Source organism: Lissotriton helveticus, chromosome 2_1 (genome assembly GCF_964261635.1).
Source record: "Lissotriton helveticus chromosome 2_1, aLisHel1.1, whole genome shotgun sequence".
NCBI lineage: Eukaryota > Metazoa > Chordata > Amphibia > Caudata > Salamandridae > Lissotriton > Lissotriton helveticus.
In genome coordinates, this window is record NC_136059.1 from 761,299,061 (window position 1) to 761,323,877 (window position 24,817).

At 43.7% G+C, this 24,817-nt stretch overlaps 1 protein-coding gene across 6 annotated transcripts in view; it reads right to left on the reverse strand.

The window, feature by feature from the left end:
• EFNA5 (ephrin A5) overlaps positions 1-24,817 on the reverse strand; it is a 442,811-nt gene that overhangs the window by 32,342 nt on the left and 385,652 nt on the right. For 5 of the 6 annotated variants that reach the window (XM_078675456.1, XM_078675459.1, XM_078675457.1 and 2 more), the window contains exons 3-4: positions 3,054-3,119; positions 2,523-2,600 (exon numbers count right to left, since the gene is read on the reverse strand). In XM_078675456.1, coding sequence (XP_078531582.1) covers positions 2,523-2,600; positions 3,054-3,119 — 144 coding nt within the window. The remainder of the gene's footprint in view (positions 1-2,522; positions 2,601-3,053; positions 3,120-24,817) is intronic. The other variant, XM_078675462.1, reaches the window with a different exon arrangement.

Consider the following 24,817-nt stretch of genomic DNA (forward strand, 5'->3'; position numbering starts at 1 on the left):
TGCTTTTTATTTGGCTCTATCATAAACCTGTCTTGCCTGTGCTGTGGTTATAAAATAATTGTTCGCTTTGTCGACTCAAGACTGCTTAGGTTCTTTAATGTTGACCATTTTTCTCCCACATGCCTATCTTGATGCATTTCTGGTCCAGTCTACTGTTACATGTAAAGCACCCATATACCAATAGGCCCTCGTTGCACTGCAACAGTAAATAAATCAATAAATAAATAATAATAGTTGCAAAAATAGGTGACTCAGCGCAACTACTTTATTGTTCATTTGTGACAGTATGCATATCAATCTAATCCAAATTAGAGCTGGTCCTCGACATAATGCACAATAGGCTCAATATTATTCATTCTTAAAATGAAGTTTCTTTATTCATAATCTTAGGGATTTTTTCAAACCCAGCTTCTTTAATTTGAGTGTCACTCAAATTAAAGAAAATGGTTAAAAAAAATGTACAAAAAACGAAAAGTGTCATGTGTACTTCACACTAAGTCAAAGTGTCATATGTACTTCACACTAAGCCCCTCCACTCTTTGCTACGCCACTCCAATCTACCCCACTCACTCCATGACACAACTTGCCACTCCACTCTCTGCCCCTCCACTACACACCACTTACCCCTCTCCAATCTATCCCAATCTACTCCACTCAATCTACCCCACCCCAATCTACTCCACTCAATCTAACCCACTCAACCCCACCGCACTCCACTCAAATCTACCCCACTCTAATCCACCCACTCCAACCTAGCCAAAACCATCCCACTCCAATGTGCCCCAATCCAACCCACTCCAATCTACCCCAGTTCAATTTACCCCGCTCCACTTTAATTTCTACTACAATCTATTCAACTCCTGTCCACCACAATCTACCGCACTCCAATCGATTAATCTACCCCACTTCAATCTACATCGATCTACTCCAATCCAATCTACCACACTTCAATCCACCACACTACAATCTACCCTTATTTACTCCACTCCAATCCAATCTACTCCACTCTACCCCAATCTCCTGCGACCCACTGCAATCTAACCCACCCAAGTCTACCCCCACTCCAATTCAACTCACTTCACTCCAATCTACCCCACTCCAAAAATCCCTCTTCAATCTATCCGACTCCATTCCAATCTACTCTAGTCTAATCCACCCAATCTACTCCACTCCACCCAAATCTACCACACTACACTCCAATCTACCTCACAACACTACACTCTTCCCCAATCTACATCACTCCACTCCAATGTATCCAATTCCACGCCACCCACTCTACCCACTCCAATCCACCTCAATTTACTACACTCCATTCCACTCTACTAATCTACCCCATTCCACTTTACTCTAATCTACCTACACCTCTAGTTCAATCTAACCCACACCACATTTACCCCACTCCACCCTAAACTACCCCACTCCAATCTACTCCATTTTAAACCAATCTACCCCACCCCACTCCAATCTATCCCAATCTACTCCATTCCAATCTACCCCACACCACTCTGTCCAACTCCACTCCAATCTACTCCACTTCAGTATACCCCACTCTTTCCCAATCTACCCCAATGAACTCTAGACTACCTCAATATACCTTTACCCCGATCTACACCATTCCAATCTGCACCACTACACTCCAATATACTGCACTCCACTCTACCCCATTCCACCCCAATCTACTACTTCACCCCAATGTACATCAATTCAATCTACCCCACTCCACTTTACCCCAATCTACCCCACTATCTCAAACTACCTAACTCTAATCTACCCCACTCCATTTCAGTCTACCCTGCACCACTCCAATCTACCCCACACCACTCTATCTACTCCACTAAAATATAACTCACTCTTCACAAATCTACCCCAATCCACTCCACTGCATTCTACCCCACTCTACCTCCACTCCACTCTACGTCAATCTACCCCAATCCACTATACCCCATTCCACTATACCCAAATTTACCCCACCCCACTCCCTGCCGCCAACTTTTAGCAATGCTGAACAGCAGCCACACTGGTGTATGTAATGTGATCTGTGGGAGTACATTTCTGACTGACCACTGTGAACTATAAGGATTCCCAGTTTCTTGACTGCACCACGCAAACAAGTAGCAACAAATCAGAGCAGGTTTGCGTTGTGAGCCTCCCCACGTGAAAGACACTCAAGTATTGCACGCTGCAAAAAGGGAAGGTGTTACTGCACCAGTTTGTCAATTAAAGGAGAGGTGAGCTCCAGACAGTACCGGACACTGCATTGGTTTTTGATTCCTGACTCGTTCTTACTTCTCTTGACTCAGCGCTAGATTTGACAAGTTTTAATAAAAAAGCAGTAGCCTGTTGTCCATGCGTTGCACACATGCAAGGGAGGAACGTGAGTCACTACACACACCACAAGCACCACCAGGAAAATGTAAGAGCAGAGCCACTATCCCATGCAAGGCATGCAAGAAGAGAAGACAGAGAAAAAGAAAAGGAAGGAGGGACACACTGGTTAAAAGAGATTCTCTAAGCATACTAACCTGCTGGTTCTAATGAATTTTCTACTTTCTCGTTATCGAAAACACGATCATGAGCACCTATAGTTTTCATACAGCTGTCTATAACAAAAATAGAGATAACAGCCAAATATGTTAGTGAGATACTGTTTTAATCCCCCACTTTTCTATATGTGTATTTTTATGTTCGAGTTTCGTGTCTTTTTTTTATTTCGTGTTTTTATATATTTATATATAAAAATATATTTATATTTAAATTATTGACACATATTTGAGTGCCTGTTAAATACCAGTTTGCTGTATTTGCACAAGTCTAAGAAACAACAAGTTAGCCACTGCCATGTATATGTCACAAAGCTCTACAAAGAATGATAAGAAAAATATGATGGAAACTGAAGGACAAATACCGAAATACAGAACAGATATCACACAACGTACAACGAACAAAAATAAAGAAAAAAATGAAATTGTAACACTACACCAGACCACGCACGGAAATAAAACGCATGCATGCGCTACAAAGCAACCGTTCAAAGCATTAGCGAAGGCACTTACTTGCTGGCCGCACATAGACTTTCAGCTTTAGGCAGGCCCTCCTTCCATTATCGGGGATAGCAGAGGCTGTGAAGACAGAAAGCGAGAGGGAAAGAAAGATGAAGAGGTGTTTATTCTGGGCCAGAGGCAAATGTTCCATGTTATCTTTGTCCTCAGAACACGAACAAATTCACATCACAAGGAAGATATGATGGAAATAAACTACAGCCAGGCTTGAGAGTCAGCACCTGTAGAGTTGCAGGGGAAATATGGGTGCAGTCTACTCATTTATGTGCTGGGAAGGCACAGGGGGAGCAAACTCACCCCCTACTCCCCGCTTGCACCTTCCTACTTCAGAAACAGTTTCAGTGGGCGAGCATTAACAGTATAGAGGTTTAACACAGGTCCTCTCCGAAACAAATAACACAAGTTAAAGCGAAACAAATGACATAAGTTCAAGCTGGCACATCAAAGGGGTCGGGCGTGGAAAGCAAAACTGGAGGTAACAGACAACGAAACAGTTACAGTTCATTGAGGAGGGTGGTTACCATGCCGCTCGATGCCTCCTTCCGAAATGATAAATTTGCCGAAGGCTTAATTTAGGACGAGTAACAATTCAAGGTAATATACAGGTCCTGTTTTATTATATGAGCAGGGCACAAGTCCTAAAAAAAGAAGTGGGGGGACGCTGACATCATGACAGGAAGTGACATCACAAAAGGTGGCTTGCACCATCAGACTCATTGCCTCCCCTCGCTCACCCCATAGATGCTATTGCATCAGAGAAGCCAGCACGTGAGCAGCGTTCTGAATGAGATCTGATCTCGCCCCATAGAGGCCAAAGAGTGAATGTGTGGCTCCATTTGCTCCAGTTATCGAGCTCCCGGTAAAATAATTGGGGGGACGCCGTCCACCGGCGTGGTACCCCGACTCGAGCCCTGTATATGAGCCTGGAGGGATACCTGTACCCAGCATCAACAGTGCACTTCCGTAGGGTAACTATTATATTACCGAAGTGAGAGACAACAACTGTGGGTGCGGTTGCCGCCATTTCATAATAGTTTCGAAGGACAGCGGTTCTACTGCTATCACTTTGGAAAACATCATAAATCATGGAAACATTCAGTCAAATCCTAAGGGTCAACATCATTGAAGGCAGAAGCAGCAATATAGATTTATTTTTATTTTTTTTAATTTTTTTTTAGGACCACTGGAATTATGCAATTGTGCGGCTGCAGCAACTTTTTCACAATTATAGACTGCCGCATTTGCCACATAATTCATAATCTATTGCATTATTTGCAGATTTTAATTTAAAAAATGTTTCTAGCTCAAACAGTTCGAAAGTTACAAAAAAAGAGGCAGCACATGTTTCCACGCAGTTGAAGGCCTTTGCAAAGCTGGACTGGCCACCTTCCTGTTACTTGTTGCTATATTTGAGGGTTAACCATATTAACGAGGTGCAACCAATGCCCACACAGTGCTACCATGTTTAACAAGCAATTGCAATGCAATAGGTCTTGTTTACTGAAAGTTTGAGCTATTGCCGTTGCTAATAATAATGCAACGCCAATAGCTCAAACTTTCTGTAATGCGAGAGCTATTGTATTGCAAATCGATCGCGGCACTCACGATTAAGCTTTAAACATCTTAAGCTAAAGCACGGGTGCCGCAATTGCTTTAAAAGTAAAGAAACAGACAACAATTTTTTTAGCATTTCTTTACTTTTAAAGCAATCGGGGCACCCGCACTTTAGCTTAAGATGTTTCAAGCTAAAGCGAGGCTAACGCCATTGTAACAAAAATAAATAAAACAGAAAAATAGCAAGTTAATATTCAAGCTGAAGCATGCCGTGCTGGTTAAATTAAAAGAAAAAGCATTGTGGGAAAGTGTGTCCTGCCTGCTGACAAAGGCATTTAAGAAAATAGTGCTTGGGTGCTGTAAACAAAACGTACCAAGTAACAACACATATAACAGGGGGTGACCTCATGGTACATTACAAGAAGAGAAAAGGCGGTACTAAGAAGGGACTACTAAGCCTATTGACCAATGAAAAGTCACCATTTACAAAGGACAGTGACAGGAGCCAATTAAAAAGATGGGCGGAAAGTGGGCAGAGCTTCATGCCCTTATCCTGTATGCAGCATGTCTCGAAGAAACAGTGCAAGTGCTGCATAGGCGAGACCTAAAAATGACGAAATAATTAAGTAATACTATTACAAAATGTGCTGCACTATGCAACATCATTTGCCTTTTCTTGCAGGATAATTTACTCAACCCTGCCACATAATGTGGCCCTCTCCTGCCGCATAATTCCAGTGGCCCTGACTATAGTCTATGGGCTTGGCAGGGCACTGCATCAGCCCATTAGTGTATTATTGTTGCTGCAACACACACCTCATATAATTTGAGCTGCATTTTTTGTTTTTATTGTTTGTCAAAACTCATGTGCACTGTGCTGTTTTGTTAAACTGGAGCACTGGCTACTGCTTGATTTTGTTCATAACAATTTACTAGGTGTCAGTATATGTGTTTTTTTTAAACTATGAGTCTTCTTTTTTTCCTGATCTTTGGACCTTTCTTGATATCTTGGCACTGGGGATCTCACTGTATGTTTCCCTGATTCATGGTTGTTAGATCTGGGGGTCTCTAGTTGGCAGAGGTAGGTACCACTGTCCAAATAGGGACCCTTGCTTCTAGTCAGGGCAAGGAGATAACCCTCTGAGATAACCTCCGCTCACCCTCTAGGTAGCTTGGCGCGAGCAGTCTAGGCTAACCAGAGGCAATGCGTAAAGTATTTGTTCCAACACTCACAGAAACACAGTGAAAACACCACAAACTGACTCCACAACAGTTTAGAAAAATAAAGGTATTTTTAATCTAAACTACACAAGACCAAAACGACAAAAATCCAACATACACAGTTCAAGAATATGGTTTCAAAAAGAGTTCTTACGGTTGCGTAAAAATTCTTCAAGTTGCGGTAAAATAAACCACAGATGCGTGAAAAGTTCACAGTTGCGTCACGTTTACTCACAGTACCTTTAGTTGCAACAAAGTTCCAAAAGCAGAAGCTGGTGCGGTGGAAAACAAGCGATGCGTTGCTCCTGAGACCCTGGGGAGGCGATGCGACAGCCCCGCTGCAGCAGCGGGCGTGTTGCGACGAATCCGGTCTGTATGGGGAGGAAGGCCACTGGTATGGATTCCGGTGCGTAGGTTCCGTAGGAAGTCTGTTCTCGCAAAGGCGCGATGCGACGATCTCGTAGGGGCTGCGACGATCTCCGGGGAGACGATGCGCGGTCCAGCGGGGATTCTCTCTCTCGCAGCTCCTCGATGCGTTGATTCTGCGACGACACTCGCAGCGACGTGATGCGGTCCGCAAGCAAGCGGTGTTCTCACCCAGCGACGACAGGCTCTGCGACGATACTCTCAGCGATGTTCGATTCTCCCGCACCGGTCTGGTGCGTCACGCAAACGAAGGATGCGACGTCTCTGGCAGCGGCGTCAGGCGCTGCGACGATCTCGACCTCCGTAGCGGCGGGAAACTTCTCGCACTGTCGGGGATTCGCTCCGCAAGTGAGCGATGCGACACTTTTCAGTTTCAAAAGTCTCTCAAGCTTTAGTCTCAAGCTTCCCAGCACAGGTACAACCTCCAGAGGCCCCACAACTGGATCAAGCACTCTAGGAAGGACAGAACTCTCTCAGCAGAGTTCAGGGAAGCTGGGGGTGAAGTCCTTTTGTTCCTGGGACTTCAAAAACAGGGAGCCAGCTCTTCTCAGGCCCTTGGAGATTCCTTCAAGACAGGGGACACAGCTCAGCAGCAAAGTCCTTCCCCTCTCCTTGGCAGCAAAGCAACAGGTCAGTCCAGCAGAGCAACAGCAGGACAATCTTCCTTCTTCAGTTTCAGCTTTCTCCTTGGCAGAGGTTCCTTCTTGATTTCCAGGATGATCTAATTTTCTGTTGTCAGGGGTCCTGTACTTATACCCCTAAAGTCTTTGTTCTCTTGGTGCATGTGGGCCCTGAGCCCGGTCTTAACCAGTTCTGGGTGGATCCTGAGCACTTTGTTTTGCTGGCTGCATCTTTCCTTTCAGAGTGAGGGGCAGGGTCCTCAGCCGCCCAGCAGGGGGGTGGAGCCAGCATTGTGGAAGGCAGGCACAGCCCTATTCAGCCCAGGTGCTAACTCCTCCCACCAATCCAGTTGCAAATGCAGTCATTCAGCCTAGTGCTGACTCATCCATCCTGCTGGGGAATTCCCCAGCCCCTGTCACTCACAAACCAGACAGTCAATACACAAACAGGCCCAGGCACACAGAAGGGTTAGACAAGAGAACAGCAACTTTCTAAAAGTGCTGTTCTCAAACACAGGATCTAAAAACAATCTTTCCTAAAAGATGTGTTATTAAATTCTGAGTTCAGGGATACTAGATACTTATGTCCTATCTTGTTCCTATGAGAAGAAATGCTGTTAACCACTGTAGCCAGCATCCCCCATGTTAATCTATGGAGCAAGATAGCCTTACAATAGTGAAAAACGAAAATGGCTGTAATTCACTACCAGAACATGTTACCTGCACCAGTACATGCTCTACCTTTCACATACACTGCACCCTGCCCAGGGGGGTACCTTGGGCCTTCCATAGGGGTGGCTGATGTGCACAAAAAGGGAAGGGTTAGGCCTGGTCAGTGGGACACTGACCAGGAGGACATGGCAGTTCTAAACTGCCCATAGGCACTGCAGTGGCAGGCCTGAGACACCATTTTACTCCTGTGGGTGGCACAATCAGTGCTGCAGGCCCACTAGTAGCATTTGTCATCACCAGCCCTGGCACACCCAGTGCACTTTACTAGGGACTTCATGGTGATACAAATATGCCAAACATGTATATTCAATCAGAATAACAATTTACATAGAGAGCATATGCACTTTAGCACTGATCAGCAGTGGTAAAGTGCGCAGAGTCCTATTGCCAACAGCCACGGGTCAGGAAAAATAAGGGAGGAAGAAGCAAAAAGTTTGGGGATGACCCTGCAAGAAGGGCCAGTTCCAACAATGGTGTTTTACAAAGTGATGCTTTTAGAACCACTGTTCTTCGAAACTGCCTTAATACCTTTGGGTCTTTGATTTACAGCATGGGTACTCACAAATTCCCAAGGGCCAAAAGGTTTTGTCTGTGATGTGACCGAGGGACGCAGCATGGTGGTGGTCGCAGTAGTAGGTGCACTGGGGCTGTGCCCGTTAGATGGGTGTAGGGGAAGCAAAACATATACATTCAGTGGCTGTATTGCACAATGTGAAACCAGAAAACCTGGGATTAATCCCAGCTTCCCCACTTTACCAAACTTTGTGATCCTACGTAATTGTTAAATTTTGCTTTCCCTCCTTTTAATTCATTATCATAAATAACAGGACATCGAAATACATGACTTCTGGATATGCATTGTACAAAACCTTCTTTTGTGTTTTATTTAATACACTATAATGTTTTTCATTTTTAATAGGAACACATCCCAAAGACTGCTCTCAACAACTGACTTGCATCTTAGTTCACTATTGACGTTGTCAGGGTTGAGGGGAAGAATTAATGTTTGTACGTTCATGTCTGAAAACTGTTGCATTAAAAAAAAACTTCTAAATGCACTGATATAATCTAATGTTCTAAGGGGAAATGGTTCTACATGGCAATGAAATGCAAATTTTGAATTCTGAAGATGCCTTATCGTATTTCTACAATTTTGCTGCAAGATGTCTTTAAAAGTTAAGTTAAGTGGTGCAGGATAACATAGTGATTTCCTTTCTTTAACTTCAATTAACCTTTAAATCAAGGTTTGCCTGTTTAACTCATTTCTCAATGTTAGTGCCGAGTTGGGAAAACAGCAGCCCAGTGCTGCTGCTGACCAGGGGGCCGCATGTAAAGGTCAGGAGGGATACATGAGGCCCATGGGTCATACTATGAATATCACAGAGTAACAGGGTTGTTCGTACCTTTTTTGCAAAGCCATTTTATAGTGGGGCATTCTTGTAGGACTGGCTACCTATAACTGCGCTCCAGCGCATTCCCTTCAGAGATGTATAGTTTGAAGATTATTGCTACAACCATGCAACTCATGTGAACAAAGAATAGCCCATTCTTTTTCTGCACAATGTTCAAGTGTATTTGTCTTGGTAGCAAATCTGGTACCTATGCATAAAACAAGCACAATTAAGATATTAAAATATACAAATATACTGTCCGAGTATTACGTTTTCCCCCCAAGGAGACTTTATGTGAAGATGGGAATCTTTCCTTAAGGGTGTGCTGCTAGCTCAAAAAAATATCTGGACCCTACCTGGAGTGACATTTGTCAGAAGCTTACAAATAAATGATTTTGTAAGTCCAATCAAGATATCAACCCGTTTCTTTTACCTATCACTGTACTGCAGTATCTCCATTTCTGATGTTGCTGACTGACGTATTTCTGGGATGTTCAGATTTCAGATGACAGCCGCTACGCATCTATATTCAACTTACTTAAAATATGTTTTATATAAAATGGCTTAAAAATAGCCTTTTCCTGCAGCTCTGTGCTTTATATCAGACCACCTTACCTAGAGGCCTTTACAGAACTCCTGAGCCATAAGCATTGAACATCAAAAAGCTACGTGATATACAATTGGTGACATTTTAGCTTTTAGTTTTAGCAGTGCATCAGAGTGAGTGTTTTTTTTTCTAGTCCAGGAGTGGAGCACTGCACTTCACATAATGCTGCCCTACCCGCCACTAAAAGGCAAAGAGTGCTCTGCTTGATAGCGGGTGCCCTCTCATCAACCCAACACTTCGCTCTCTCATCCCATTCATATTATGTACAGGATCTGTAGCCACCCTATGCTGAGGCATAAGCACTACACATTTATGATAACACTGCACAAATAATTTCCCCAAACCATCACTTTCACTCTCTTTCATGTTCATCACTATTCTTTTACTTTCAATTATTTCGCTGGGGCTACTCCTTGACGTGCTGCAGTGATGGATGGGCTAAACCCGGTCTTTTATGACAGTTTAGTGCAAAATCCTTGCTATGACCATTTGCAAAGCCATTTTTGTGCCAAGCTACTATACGGTTTAGCACAGGTTTATTTAGTGACTTCTGTAGTTCACCCTAACAAGGATTGTGATCAGTGGCGGTTCTTCCATGGGGGCGTTTGGGCGCCGCCCCCACTGCTTTCTCGCCGTGCGAGAAGAAGGCAGAAACAAATGGTAGTTATTTATTTATAACTACCATTTGTTTCTGCCTGCCCTTCTCGCACGGCGAGAAAGCAGTCAGCAGAACTTCCTGGTTACTCGAGCCTCAGGGCAGGGGGGAGTGGCTTGCCCACTGTTGTTAATACTGACTGTTTGGACAGCCTGAGAGCAGTCCAAACAGACAGTATTAGCAACAGTGGGCAAGCCGCTCCCCCAAGCCACCTTCCACTCTCTCCGTTCTGCAGGATGCAGACTAGGAGAAATGACGCGGTTAGGGCAGCCGGCCGAACCAATCAGAGCCGGCTGCCATGGAGGGGAGGGAGGCTGCCTGCAGCCTTCAGTGACGAGAGCCCACACCACGTCAGACGCAGCGGCAGCATTCAAAATCCAGGACGGCGGGAGTCTGCAGTCTCGGGACTCGAGTCGGGAGTCAGCGCGGGAAGCCAAGATAAGTTTTTTATATGATGAGTAACCTAAAGCATGCTCTGCTGCTTCCTGATCTGTACGCTTCCTGGTCTGTACTGCTTCCTCAGAATCTTTATTTAAATTGGCATTCCTTTTGTACACATGAAGCTCCGTCCAAGTAGAGATAAAACAAAGAAGCCACTCCGGGTCACCAAGATGAGCTCAAGCCGGCCAGTACCTTCAAAGAAAGCTTCCTTAGCAAGCCTAAGCAAAGCCATCCAAAGAAAGGCTGTTGCCGCCCCACTTCCTTCACTATGGTGATGAGTGAAACTGGACAAAAATACAAAAGAAGGGTGAAGCATCCCAAATTAGTACTTGATTTGACCACGCAACATACTTGCCCTAAAGAAACGGGGATATTTTAGCTGAAACCAGAAGTATGCATTAAAATGCAGTCATAATGTCACTCGACATATGTGCTACTACAAAAAACCAAATAATTTGGAAAATACGGGAAGGAGAAAGATAGAACCGTAAAAGTGACATACAAAATTAGATGCACACAAATTGTAAGGGATTCACAAAATATAGGGAGTACATTCACCATTCAATTTGAACCCAATTAACAGATTCAGAGGTTTCAGAATCCTTGCATTTAACGTTCATCCCAAAATAATTGCCCCAAAACCAACATGCCTTCTCAGTATTACGCTGCGTGTCTCCGAGAACGGACCTTTGAACATCGCATTTTCAGCTTTCCTGGTCACTCGCTAGGATAGTCGGATCCTTGTGTAGCAAGTCATCTTCCATAGGTACAGAACGGGTAAAATCCCAAATCCCCCGATACACGAGCACCACAGAGCAATGAGACTTCCTGATCTATCCACTTCGGCTTAGTGATGTGTATCATATGGCTGAGGGGCGTTTCAGCTGCAGTCTTTATACTGAGTCTGTTAAGCTTGTACCCCTGCTTTATGTGCTGTCTTTTCCATGTGTGAGTGTGTGGGAAGTCTGCAGGACTGTTATCTCGTGTGGCGCATATTATGAAATCACCGGCCAACTTTTCTCTAACATTCTAATAGCCTCTGGTGTTTGTTCCTGTATGGACTTTTCTCCACCGCCAATTTTACGCATCACCAATTTCAAATGTCACCAGCCGCCACTGATTGTGATTGTTATTTACATGTCCTACACAGTAGTAAACATATTGTGATTGACCAAGTTAACTCTGTTGTCAAGGTATGGAATGCTTTTTAAACAGAAAGTCAGAAGAAAATGTCATGCATTTTTCTGTAGGTTCAGTTGTGTCATGTTATGTGAATTTGTAAAGTGCACCCACAAGGGTGTGCTGGCGCTGAGCAGGTGTGCGTGCTTACTCCTGTTTACAGTAGGTTGGTTAACTGTAAAACCAGGCCTTCAGCTTCTTGCAGAACTTAAAGAGAGAGGAGGAGGCTCTGATGTGGAGTGGGAGGTCATTCCACACTTTTAAAGCAATGTAAGAGAACACCCGTGCTCCTGATCTGGCTCAGTGTATGTGTGGGATCTTCACAAATAGCAGTCCTGCAGAGTGGAGGAGTATGTCCGGTTGGTGGAAAAAGATGCAACTGTTTGTGTAGGTAGGGCCTGAGCTGTGGAGTGTCTTGAATGAGTGTGTGAAGGATTTGAAATGTGTACGTTTGTGTATCGGGAGCCAGTGGAGCTCCCAGAGGGGTGGTGTGGTGTGATGTGAGGTTGAGGATGAATGGGGTTATCAAGTTCTGGGAGACTTGTAGTCTTCTAGTGAGTTGTTTGGTAATCCCAGCATAAAGACCAATGTGCTGATACTGTAGTGTGATTGACAGTTTTGCTAGTGTTGCTTGGGAGCCATTAAAAAATCTTCCACAGGATCTTCAGGGTGTGAAAACAGGATGCCGTGATAGCATTGATTTCTGCATGCATGTCCAGTATGCTGTTCTGAGATTCCTATCGTTGGTTCTGGGTGCGAGGTTGAATTTGGCTGGCCACAGGTGGAGTCCCATAGTGAGGTGTTCTTTTCAAAGATCACTACTTCTGTCTTGATGGTATTGAGCTTAAGACAGTTGGCTTTCATCTAGTGAGCGAGTTTGGTCATCCGGGTGGTGAACTTGTTCCTTGTGCTGAGGATCTTAACCTAGATGAAGTGTATGAGTTGTGGCTGCTGTAGTAGAGGAAGATATTGATATCATACACAGAGCGAATGAAGTTATAATAGACCTCAGTCGGGTTTGGGCGCATACACTGCCGCTGAAATACTATGCTTTTCTGATTCCAACGACTGAGTTCTATTATAACTTAATTCGCTCTCGGGGATGATTGCCATTTACAGATCACTAATATAAGTACGGTTGGATTTCATTTCCGGTGTCAATATCATCCCAGTGCATGTGGACACTTAAGTGCACTTTCAAAATTTCTAGAGACTGGATTTACATAGCTAGTATTATCCAATAGAACCCAGCTAAACACCTCTGTGAAATTTACCACAGCAAACAGAACCCAGTTGAAACGTTGTGCGGACCTGGTCTAGAACCGGAATCTACTGGCCGTCTTGTTGGGCTCATAATCGCCTTGAACTACTGAATGGAACGTGGTCCGTACAGAAACTTTTTGCCCTGATGAAGTTCCTATAAAAGGAACGAAACACGTTGACTGTTGTCCTGTCGTTTTTACTCCAAGAAGAATAAAGGAATTTGAAAAGATTGTACTGGCTAAAGTGTGACTTCATCCCTGGTGCTGCCTCAATTATTTCTACAATTTGTGTTTCTGGATATCAAGTGAGACCTAATTTCAGCGGGCCACGGAGGCGAATTGCACAGGACTTTATTATTACTATGTAGACACTATAATTGAAGTGCTTAATGTATAGTTAGCTGCAGTTTCGGTAGTATTGTATACCAACTGTAAGTGCTTGCAAAGTGATTGCTTCAGGGTCGTCATGGCCAATCTGAACTTGTAAGGCTTCTTTTTGTGCTGCCATTTGAGCCTTCCAACTTCTTAAAGAATTTGGAATTGTGCGGAACACACCCAAAACCTTCTGTGGTGTCTGCTTCAGAGATGAACAGATCCATATTCACAACCCTTGGGCTTCTACTTGGATTGCTTTGGCCAAATGCTGTGATATGATGACTCGTTTTACTCAGATTTCGGAATGCACCACAATATTCTCTATACCTGGTTTCCACTGCCTTTAGCGCTTTTCTGTATCTGACTATTTTCTTTGCTAGGGCTTCCTTGCGCTTGAATGTTGCTGCTTTTGGCACTTCTCAGTAGCTAGTTGTCGCTGCCTTTAGCATTAATGTTCTGTATGACTTATGGCTCTGTGTCGCAGTACCTCATCTCGATTTCACCAGCAAATTTCTACGTGACGACAAACAAACTTTCTATAAGGCTTTCACTTTCTTCACAGGCCTTGCACTGGCTGGAGTGGCGCTTTGACTCTACATACGCCAACTGTTGATTTTCACTTCGATTGAGGCATACGCTGCACATGCGAGCAGTTTGCAGGACCACGGCAACCTCTCCAGGTGAGCACTCTCGATTCTTTGCATCACAGGGTTTATGTAATCCCCTATCTTGTCGCCAATTGTAGCATCCCCCCCAACCGGGGTACTTGCAAAAGATCACACCGCACAGGGAGCTTTGTATCACACGTCTTTATTCCTCAGAGTGTAACTGTTAACTGAACATTCTACATAATGAATTCTATCATCCACACCCAAGCACTTATGTCACTGTTCTACGGAGTCCGTCAGAGACTGAAAGTGTCCCATCATCTCTAACTCACAAGACACTACAGTTGGATCTAAATCCGGACTGCGTGCCACCAAGGAGTTGATTGTTGCTTAAGTGGTTGGTTAGGTGTTGGTTGGTTAGTTTCTCTTAAGATCTCTTCCAAGGATGGTAGGAGGAGCTATGTCTGGAGCAAACATTTTGGATAAATATTTTTAACACGAATCTTATGCAATACACCAGTGAAGTGAACTTTAAGGGAGGTACATAAAGAAATATAATTTCTTTAAAAGCAGTGAAATATTATTAGTGTGCAAGCAAAGAATGTGTCTTCAAATGTTGCATTACCGGAATTGGTAAAGTCCTGGTACTTAACTTCAATGTTCAATCGGTGTTTCTGAGCTTCAGCACACGTTTTAGGGGACTAGCTCTTATTTTACCGCATAAAACATGGGCCTAGAGCAAGAAAGTAAAAAGACACAAGGGGGAAGAAATAGGGAGGGAAAGATGGAAAACTGTGACAAACGGCGAGACAGCAAGCTGCACGTGTACGGGGGTGCCTATAGGTGGATTAAAGAGGCATGAGGTGGCAGCAAAGCTACGCAGCAGTGGGATCGGTAAACCTGACATCACCCAGCACCGGCCGCGGCTTCTGGGCGAAACTTTCGAACTACGCACTGGGTAAATGCCTGCAGCGACCACCTAGTTCAGATTTAACCTTAGTCATGCACACGTCATCGTATTCAGGCACACGTGTCATGATGCGCCACAGAAAACAATGTCAAGGCGTTAAACCCTTTCAAAACTTAATGCCACACGTTCGAACACAAATAATGTCGAGGATGACATTTTGTTTTTTTTCCAGCACGGTTAAATTACACAAAACCCATACCGAGTTTCTCCAGTTCTACTAAAATGCGGGTGATGGTAATCCTTACACTGTGCCCACGGCAAATCACTGCACTGCGAGGACGAGCGTGGTTGGGAGCGGTGCAGTTCTGCAGGGTCTCCGTTTCAGTGCACATCTCGAGTTTCACAAACCACTATGAGAGGCATTGTCTTGCTGGCATTTCGACCCAGCTTCCTCATAGTTGGTGCGTGAGGCGTATGACGTGGGACTGCAGCCCACGCGCCACGCGTTCCCGAGTCGGCGCGCGCCTCAAGAGCACGAATACTTTAGAGCCCACCAATGTCACTACGCTAAGCTAAGCGCACGCTTTGCCGGCAGAGGCAAGAAATATGTTCAAGGCGACTACGGGCGCACCGCTGAGTTCCTCAGTAACGCGCAATGAGCGGTCTCCTTTTAAACCGCCAGACCAGAGGAGCACTGCACAATAGGTTTCTTCCCCCTTGCTCCCTGACAGGCCATTAAGAAGCGCTAACAGCTAGCTTGGCTCTTTGCTCTCAATAAATCAAAGTCACAAACGCTCCCTCCAATAACATTTTCTGTAACTGCTGTGTTATTAGGGCACAGTACAGCGTCGCACTCTGTGATTAGAGCCGTACCTGTTCTCTACACTGAACATGTCCGCGCCGACACACACGCTGCAGGCCCCCCCTTGTAAACACCGGCATATGATGAGGCTTGCACAGGTGTCACCCCTCAATAAACTTGCAGCAACCATTAAGCTGCTTAAAATGTTCCTGCTTGCCATCTAAAGAAATAGACGGCTGCGGAGGTGTCTCAAAACCTCACTTCGTTTAGATTTGTAATTCACATTATATGTACGTAACAGCACAGCTTTTAAACTGTCACGAACAATCTCACAATCCCTTTAGGCTTCAATTTGAACAAATATTGAATTCTTGCAAACTCTACAGGGAATACAGTGCAACTATATGACATTGTATCAATTAAAAAAACCAGGTAACACGATAAAGCTGTGCGGTAGTTGTGCAATGTACATATGATTGAATTAATATGGAGAGCACGACACCCGTCTAAATGAGTTGCTGATTTTATTTTTAAATCGTTACCTCGCATAATAAATCAATAAGGACATTAGGTTCTGCCGAAGAATATGTGGATGCAAGTACAGCCCAGGGAACTTGATAAGATACTTATCAAAGATACTTATGTGTAAGAAGATGTTGGTACCAGCATTCTAAGTGGAATGAAAAGTAGGGAGTCTCTCAAAGGGCCGTGGCTGATGTAATTAAGGGCGTGGCTTAAAAATATGCAAGCTAAAAATCTGTGCTTAGCGGTGCTGCCCAATTGGTATTTTGCTGCTTCTATCAATGCACACAGATATATAATACAACAAGTAACACTACACCAACAACAAATCATGGCTATTGGCTTTGCCAATGGTTGTTAGCTAGGTAAGATAAATAAGCAACAACTATGGCTTCGTTGTATTGAATATTGAAAATGCCTCCGTTCTGAAACGATGAGACTGTGAAAGAACTATAACTCTCTCTCTAAAGTTACCTCAAAGGCAGCAAAGGGCGGTTCTGCCGCAAAGTTAAGGTATTTTTTTCACCCTGAGGGCAAAAATGGAGTGCCCGATAGAGACCCATCCCAGCAGCTGCTTTTCCCACTTAAAGCTCTGGGTACCAGAACACATCTCTCTTACAGAATGATGAACCCCCCACCAAATTCAGTGGGAGAGAAACGTGCGTCATCTGTCAATCTTAAATGAGTATTTAGTATTATTATGAAGAAAAGCTCGAGATGGCATCAGCCAGGCATGCACACTAAACAGGTTTTTCCTCAATTCAAAATGTAATTCCAATGGCAAGTTTTGATTTCCAGGAACAAAAATAAAATATAACAGTGTTCTTTGAAAAATTTAAATGTGTTGTTTTGCACGCGCAATTTAGTTTTGATCAAAGCAGAAATGGAGGAAAGCTGAATTTTAATAATATGTATGGTCTGTTACATAGGCAGATTCACAGTTGCGGCCAGCATGACTCACGGGTGGGGGAGGGACTTTTAATTTAAAAATAATAAGCCAACTTACCTTCACTGCCCGTTCCCACGTTGCCTCTGCTGCTCCTCTCCTGCCTACAGCTGGACAAAAGGGGGTGGTGATGGACTGAAGCCGGGCTGAAGACGGCTGTAATGCCAGAAACCGGTCCTCGGAAGCTTGTTTCCGGTCCAGGGAAGGCATGGCTTGGCAGTTCGGGCTGGACTGTTCCCATGAGGCACAGGGTCAGACTGATTTGGATATAGCCATGTCTGAACTGGGATGGCAGAGTGGGCTAAAGAACGGTAATGGATCAAACCCAGATCTTTTGACTGGGTGTGAGTGTTTGATTGGTTCAGATGCTCCGTCCATCACCACCCCCATTTGTACCTCTCCTGCCTACGGCAGGACCAGGAAGCAGGCAGCCTCCCTCCCCTACCCTAAGCCAATCACAACACTGCCACTGGTCGGGACGCGACCAGCCAGGGGCCTAAGGGGAGGCCATTTTCACCATGTAGGTTTTATGCAGCCTATATGGAGAAAAGGCAGAGTGCACATGACTGGTTTGGTCAGCGCCCTCAGCGGTGGGCAAGCTCCCCGACCCGCCCACCCGCACTCCCCCAGCCAAACACTTCTGCTTTTCTCGCAGTGCGAGGAGCAGAAACATAAAATGGTAGTTTTATGTTTATGCGAGAAAGCAGTGAGTCAACGCTCCTCTGTCCTAGTGGAGGAGCCGGCCCTGCAGATTCATAAGTAAAACCATCAACTACAATCACCGACCAGCATAAATATATACTTTGCCTGTCTGGCTAAAAATAAAAAAGGGAAAGCCTAAAAAGTAACAGCATCTTTTAATTTTACAGAATCACTTAAAATTATTAAAAAATGCAAACCACAAACCCCTCTGTAAAATATTAGCCAAGCTTTCCAGAATAAATGCAAAAAAATATCTATTTTGCAAATATTGCAAAGAAATACATATTTCGCACCACTAGGATGCTTCAAGAATGCATAAAGAAGGATTTCTTCCCATGCCACAAACATCCTTACTGTAAAACAAACAAAAAACCTCCAGGGCATGGTTGTACGTAGTCCCTTTCAAGCATGCCATGAAGTTCTGACATGGTCTACTCATATAATGATAGAGTGGTAATTGGAGATTACATACATAAATTGGATTTAAAAAAATTTATTTTATATGGCATATTGTAAGCTACTGCACACTATGGCCAATAGGAAAGATAATAAAATTAGGCTCTATCATATGATTTTATATCTGAAATGGAAACAAATGATATAGAATCTCTGTTAGAGAGCTGGAATAAAAAGCTGAATATAGACACTTAAACAGTAACATTTTCTGAATCTATTTGTGGGAAATGGCCTGCTCTGCCGGGTCACCCCAAACGTTTTGACTTTCTCCTCCCCTTTTTGCTGAATTCGTTTTTGTTGGCCATAGGACTCGGTGCACTTTAACACTGCTAACCAGTGCCAAGTGCCCTCTCCATAAAACATGGTAACATTGGCTTTTAGCCAAGTGGCATATTTAAGTTATCTATAAGTCCATCGTAAAGTGCACCACTACACGTGCACAGGGGTTGAAAATTAAATGCTACTAGTGAGGTGACATCTTGTGCAAAATATTGATGGATTGGGATGCCACAGAGTAATTACCAGTAGCTGAGATTAATTCAAACATTCCATCCATTAATTTTTTGTATACTAGTGGGCCTGCAGCAGTGATTGTCCCTCCCACTTAAGTAGTCCTTTAACCGTTGACCGCGGCTGGAATTCCGCCGCGGTGTGGGTGATTTATGACTGGGCGTGGGCAGGATGGCCCCTGGCTGTCCTTTGCACACGCCCACCGTGACGTAGGACGGCCGGGGACCGTCCGACGCACGCAAAGGGTTAAACATGTTTCAGGCCTGCTATTGCTGAGCCTGTGTGCATAGTTTAAACTTCCATTTCGACCTGGCAAAACAAACTTTTTGCTGGGCCCCAAACCTTCATTTCTAACACATATATGTCACCCTTAACAGGCTCAGGACAGCCCAAGAGCAGGGTGCAGTGTACTTAAAAAGTTGGAAATGTACTTTTAAGTTTTACATGTCCTAGTAGTGAAAAACTCTTAAATTCATTTTTCACTTCTGCAAGGCCTATCTCTCCCATAGAATAACATTGGAGTTATCTTATTACATTCAATAAGTGTTATTTACAAATGGGAAGAGATAAAGATAACTGGATCATGTTTGGTGTCTATGAAACCCTAATTTAAAATACCAACTTATGTTGAAGTCGGAGTTTAATTTACAATTCTGAAAATGCCGCTTTTAGAAAGTTGCTCTTTTCTTGACTTAGCCATTTGGTATCTGCAGCCTGTCTCTGGTCAGATGACTGGATGTAGTTGGCGGCTGGGCTTTGTTTATTCCTGCTAGACAGCCATGCACAATGGGATCTTAGGTGTGACTGAATAGGCCATCACTGGCAGGATGGGAGGGAGGAGATTGGTCCAGCCTCACATACACTTGAATAGGCTGTGTCCTGTCACCACACAAACAGCTTAACAGCCCTGCATTGTCATTTAAGCCAGCTTGGAGCCAGGGCAGAGGAGATAGGGGATTCCATGCTTCTCCCACTTTTTAGAACCAGGTCAACAGGGTACCAAACACCACCATTTTAGGGCACTTCTGGAGCTAAGGATACTCTTCCATGAAGAACGACTGCTGTGCTGCTACAAGTGCAGCCACTCTGCTGAACTGCTATTCTGAAGGAACTGCTGCCTTGCTGTGCTGACCTGCTGCCCTCTTGCCTGGGGAGGAAGAACTGGACCCATCATGAACCCAGGTCCCCATAGTGACTCAAAGTGCTAATCTGTTGGCCGCCTGATGTGGAAGGGTATGCCCAGACGTGGGTCCCTTGCTCACTTTGCCACTGGATTCAATCTAGCCTGGCTGATGAAGGGTGTTACCCATTAACCAGTCCCAGGATGCTTGTTTCCGGTTCAAGGACCGGGCTTGGTAGTTCGGGTTGGACTGTTCCCATGGGGCACAGGGTCAAGAATGATTTGCATATACCTGGGTCTGTACTGAGGTGGCCAACTGAGCTAAAGAATGATGATGAATTCAACCCAGATCTGATACTGGGGGTGAGTGTCTGAAAATTTTCAGCGCTCCGTCCATTATCTCCTAGTATTGGCCTCCTGATGTGAGCATCAGGGACATAAAAGGATCCCCAACAGTTCCTGAACCAGTCTTCAGCGAGTTCCTGCCTCCTAGTGGATCCTTTCAGGTCCTGGACCCTTGGTGTGGCATTCAAGCTCTTAAATTCAAACTTTTGGGTTCTTCACAAATGGGCCAGTTTGCACCAGAACTGCTCTGCTTGCACTGAAATTCAGCACAAGCCGCCAGAATCCTGTCTCTTCACACAGCAAGCACTGATTGCCCCTATGGACCACCAATGTAAAGTTCCAGCTTGCCCATCCATGATGCTCGGCCTGCTCTGTGCACGCTGCCAACCACCACCAACTACACTCTCCTTGCTTCCAGCGACTTTCTTCAATGCAAAAGGGACTCTTAGCACAAAACTTGAGAAGGTAAACCTTCAGTGGGACTAATCTAGGACAGTATCTAACCCGCGCTCCATTGAAGTTGGCTTAAACGTTTGGCTTTAACACGGTCCAGCATGACCAGATAGCCGCAGTTGGTGCTTTATGCTTTTGGCTGTTATTTTGCAGTTTATTCTTCAGAAATGTATAACTCTTGTTCTACTAATTGTTTGTTGTTTTGGTCTTGTTTTATTAATTAAATTCTGCTCTATTTTTGTAACCTGGTGTGGGATACTTTTTGTGTGGTACTCTCACTGTTTTACTGTTTTAAGTGTTGCACAAATACTTTACACATTGCCTCAAAATTAAGCCTGACTGCTCAGTGACAAACTACCGGGGATCAGCACAGGTTACTTTGGGGTCTGCTTGTGCCTTACCCTGACTATGATTGTGGTTGCTGCTTGACCAGGGCTCTTGCCCTAGTCAGCGAGTAACCCAATTTTTTAACACTATTCATTTAAGTAATCTGCTTCTGTCAACTTACAAAACACAACACTAAAGTATATATAAACTTTATTATACTCCCACCAAATTATTTAATGCAGGTTTTGGGTTAATGATGATTCATCCCATTGTTAAGAACCAGGTGATGGAATTGTACGTATGTCCACTAACCGACAAAAATTGCAGACATACTGGTATGAAATATTTGGCTTCATGGGAAAACTACTACATAAGCAGATTATACCCACCAAACAACTAATCATGGTGGCTATTGGCCATATGTTCAAAGGTTCAATTGCATTTCACAACAAAATATTTATTGCTATTGTTATTGCTCACAAATATATAGCCTTGTCATGGCTGGATGTTGCTCTCCCTACATTTCAGCAGTGGTGAGGCCACTACCTATCTTGCTTCCATCTGGAACAATCACTGTATAAACTTAAGGGCGGGATGGTGAAAAAAGCGAAAAACGTTTGGTGCCCTCAGGAGTACTGGACTGATCAACTATTTTTTTTATGTCTACTCAGGATTGTAATATCATGTTTGTGGAAGAGTATTACTGATCATGTATTTATTGTGTATTGATTTTGCACTTCTAAATGAATGTAAAAAGAGTGGTAATCCAATCCAGCACCAGTTTTGTATTCTTGAAGGGACAAAAAATAATATGCAGGTTTCCTTTAACTGTAGGTCTTTGTTCTGTTTGGATATTTTGGCTGCACAGTCTGTATTGTTGTAAAATGACATCCTTGTCCCAACACCAGCAGATTATACTCACGGATTTCCATTCAACACCTTGAACGTGTGAGCTGGGTTTTACTACTTGTCAGTGAACACCCAAAATCCTTTTCTAAGATTAGCATGTCCTCACTGGGTGACACTTATTGTGTAAAGGCCATACAGGAATAAACCACATTTTTGAATCAAGACAAATATATAACAATATATTGACCTTGTTGCCCTTCGGTTTTCTTGAGGCAATCTTTTTTTAAAACTCCCATTACATCAATGTTAGCCTGACTCTGGACAACAATCTGGGGTTCCTTTAATAGGTAATGTTGGAAAAGGCCATCTTTTGTGTGGCATCCCCCAGATTTTTGTCTGGAATGTTTTTGTTGACCATCGAACTGTGCACCTTACCCTTGCTAAGCAGGGTTAAAGTGGTCTGCTCCTTCTTTACACATAATGAAATAGGCATACCCATTATAGGCATATTTAACATATCTATAAGTACCTCGAATATGGTGCCAAGGGGTACCCAGAACCTGTTAGTTAAATGTCACAAGTGGACTTCCATTCTATACTGTGATAATGTAAACATGACTTCATGCCTACCACTAGCAGCTGTGCCGGTTTTAACTGAAAATTCGATCTGTCAAATTAACCCCATTTGACAGGCCTTAACTTTCCTTTTAAATATTTATAAGCCATCCCTAAGTTGACTTTATTACTCATAAGGCATGGTACTAAAAGTAGAACATGGCAAAGTTTAATGTTAAACATGACCTTACATGAAAAAGCCCCAAAATCAATTTTCACTGTAGCAGGGTTGGCTGTTCCATAGAAAAGTACTGAGATACAATATTACGTTTAATAAATATTATCTCTGCCTCAGAAACAGTTACAAATTTAGGATTAAAATTTTTCGAAATATATATTATGTGCGGAATTCACAGGTGAAGTCGAATTTGTAATAAATATTTTGTAAAGATGATTTTTAAAAGTTACTATTTCCCTGACTGAAGGCCCTGGAAGCTAAATCTGCAATTTGTTTCTACCAGCCAGTAGTTAGCATTTAATTAGGCTCAATTCAGGTGTGAACTTGTTCCAAGGCAGGGACAAAAGGCCTGGAGTGTGGGAAGTGTTGTTGTGCCCCTGACAGGATAGTCTGTGGGATGGGCCCTAGGACAGGATTAACTTCAACGAAGCCTACCCTGTCACAAGCAGCTGTAGCTAACACCCAGGGTTGTAGCCTTCTTGTGTCCCATCCAGACCAGTCTTCCTCACAGAGGGCCCCTTATTTACACCATGGTGTCAGAGCCTTTTGGAGTTTCAAGACATGTTTGACTGGTCTGCTAGGTTTACATATAACATTTGGGGCACAGAATGCCAAACAATTTATGTGTATCCACTGTTTGGTTCCTGAAAGCTCAGCTTTGTTCTACCAGACATGTCTTTGAGTTTTTTGGGGGTAAAGGGATTGCCTGAAACTGCATTTTAGTGTTAGTTGTGGGCGGACACTAGGATTGCCATAGTACATCCCCCACACACACCCCCAGCTCTCACAGCCCATACGTAGTGTGGCAGAAGTCTTTGGCCATCTAGAAAATGTCAGAAGTGGGTAAGGTTAGCCCCTTGAAAATGTACCCCATTCGTGTCCAAAAGGATCCTTCACATCTGAACATAAATTTGACATCTCCAGACACCCACTTCAGAACATCCTGGGCATGTGGAAGATCAGAAAAGGCCTGAACCTACTGTCTGAGACCCGAGAAGAGCCGGAAAACTTGACCCCCTCTTGTATCCAGGATTATGAAGTGGTCTCCAAAGGGTCTTTCGGCGGACCTCCTGTTAAAGCTACTGGGACACAAAAAGCTACATTAGGCATTTTCTTGCCACTACCCAGCTGATCAGTGGAGACTAGACCTGGACTGGGCCCTCCTGTTGACCTCTGCTTGCCACCCTGTGAGTCTTTAAGTCTCTAAAGGCCTCCCTTGAGGTCCTGCGAGCTTTTGCAACATACTCCGATGGTTGATTTGGATTAAAAGGACTAAAGTCCGAAAGTAAAATCTTTGACCACGACAACCCTAGTTAGGGTATCCAACCTGCACTCCATCGTGGTCATGCGACCATTGACTATCACTGGCACTCTGTGCTTCTTGGTATTATTCCTATTTAAAAATTCTTATCTTCGGTCAGTTCCCCTTACTGGATTTTTGCCATTTTATTTAATACATTTTACTCTTTTTTCTAATTTATTTTGGGATCTTTATTGTTTTGCATTTCGACTTTCCTACTTTATTACTGTTTTAGTTCTGCATAAATACTTTACACATTGCCTCTAAGTTAAGCCTGTCTGCTCTGTGCCATAACTACCAGCTGGTTGGGCGCATGTTAATTTAGTGACTTTAAGGGTTCACCCTGACAAGTATTATGATTATTATTTGAGGGGGTACTTACCCCCTCAACTGTGAACCAATTTCTTACATATGGTAAATAAACAGAGCTTCCCACAGGGTGCCCTTTATTCTACAAAATAACAGCAAAAGTAAAGGGGCACTTTATCAACTTTTTCAAATTTTTACTTGCTTTCCTTTACCACACAACACTTCTATTCTTTGTTATTCATCAAGGATTGCAGAAACAATTGATTTGGAGGATAGAAAGTTAAAGAAATTTCTGTCTTACAAATTAGAAAAAGCCTGAGCACTCATACATCAGTATCCCTGT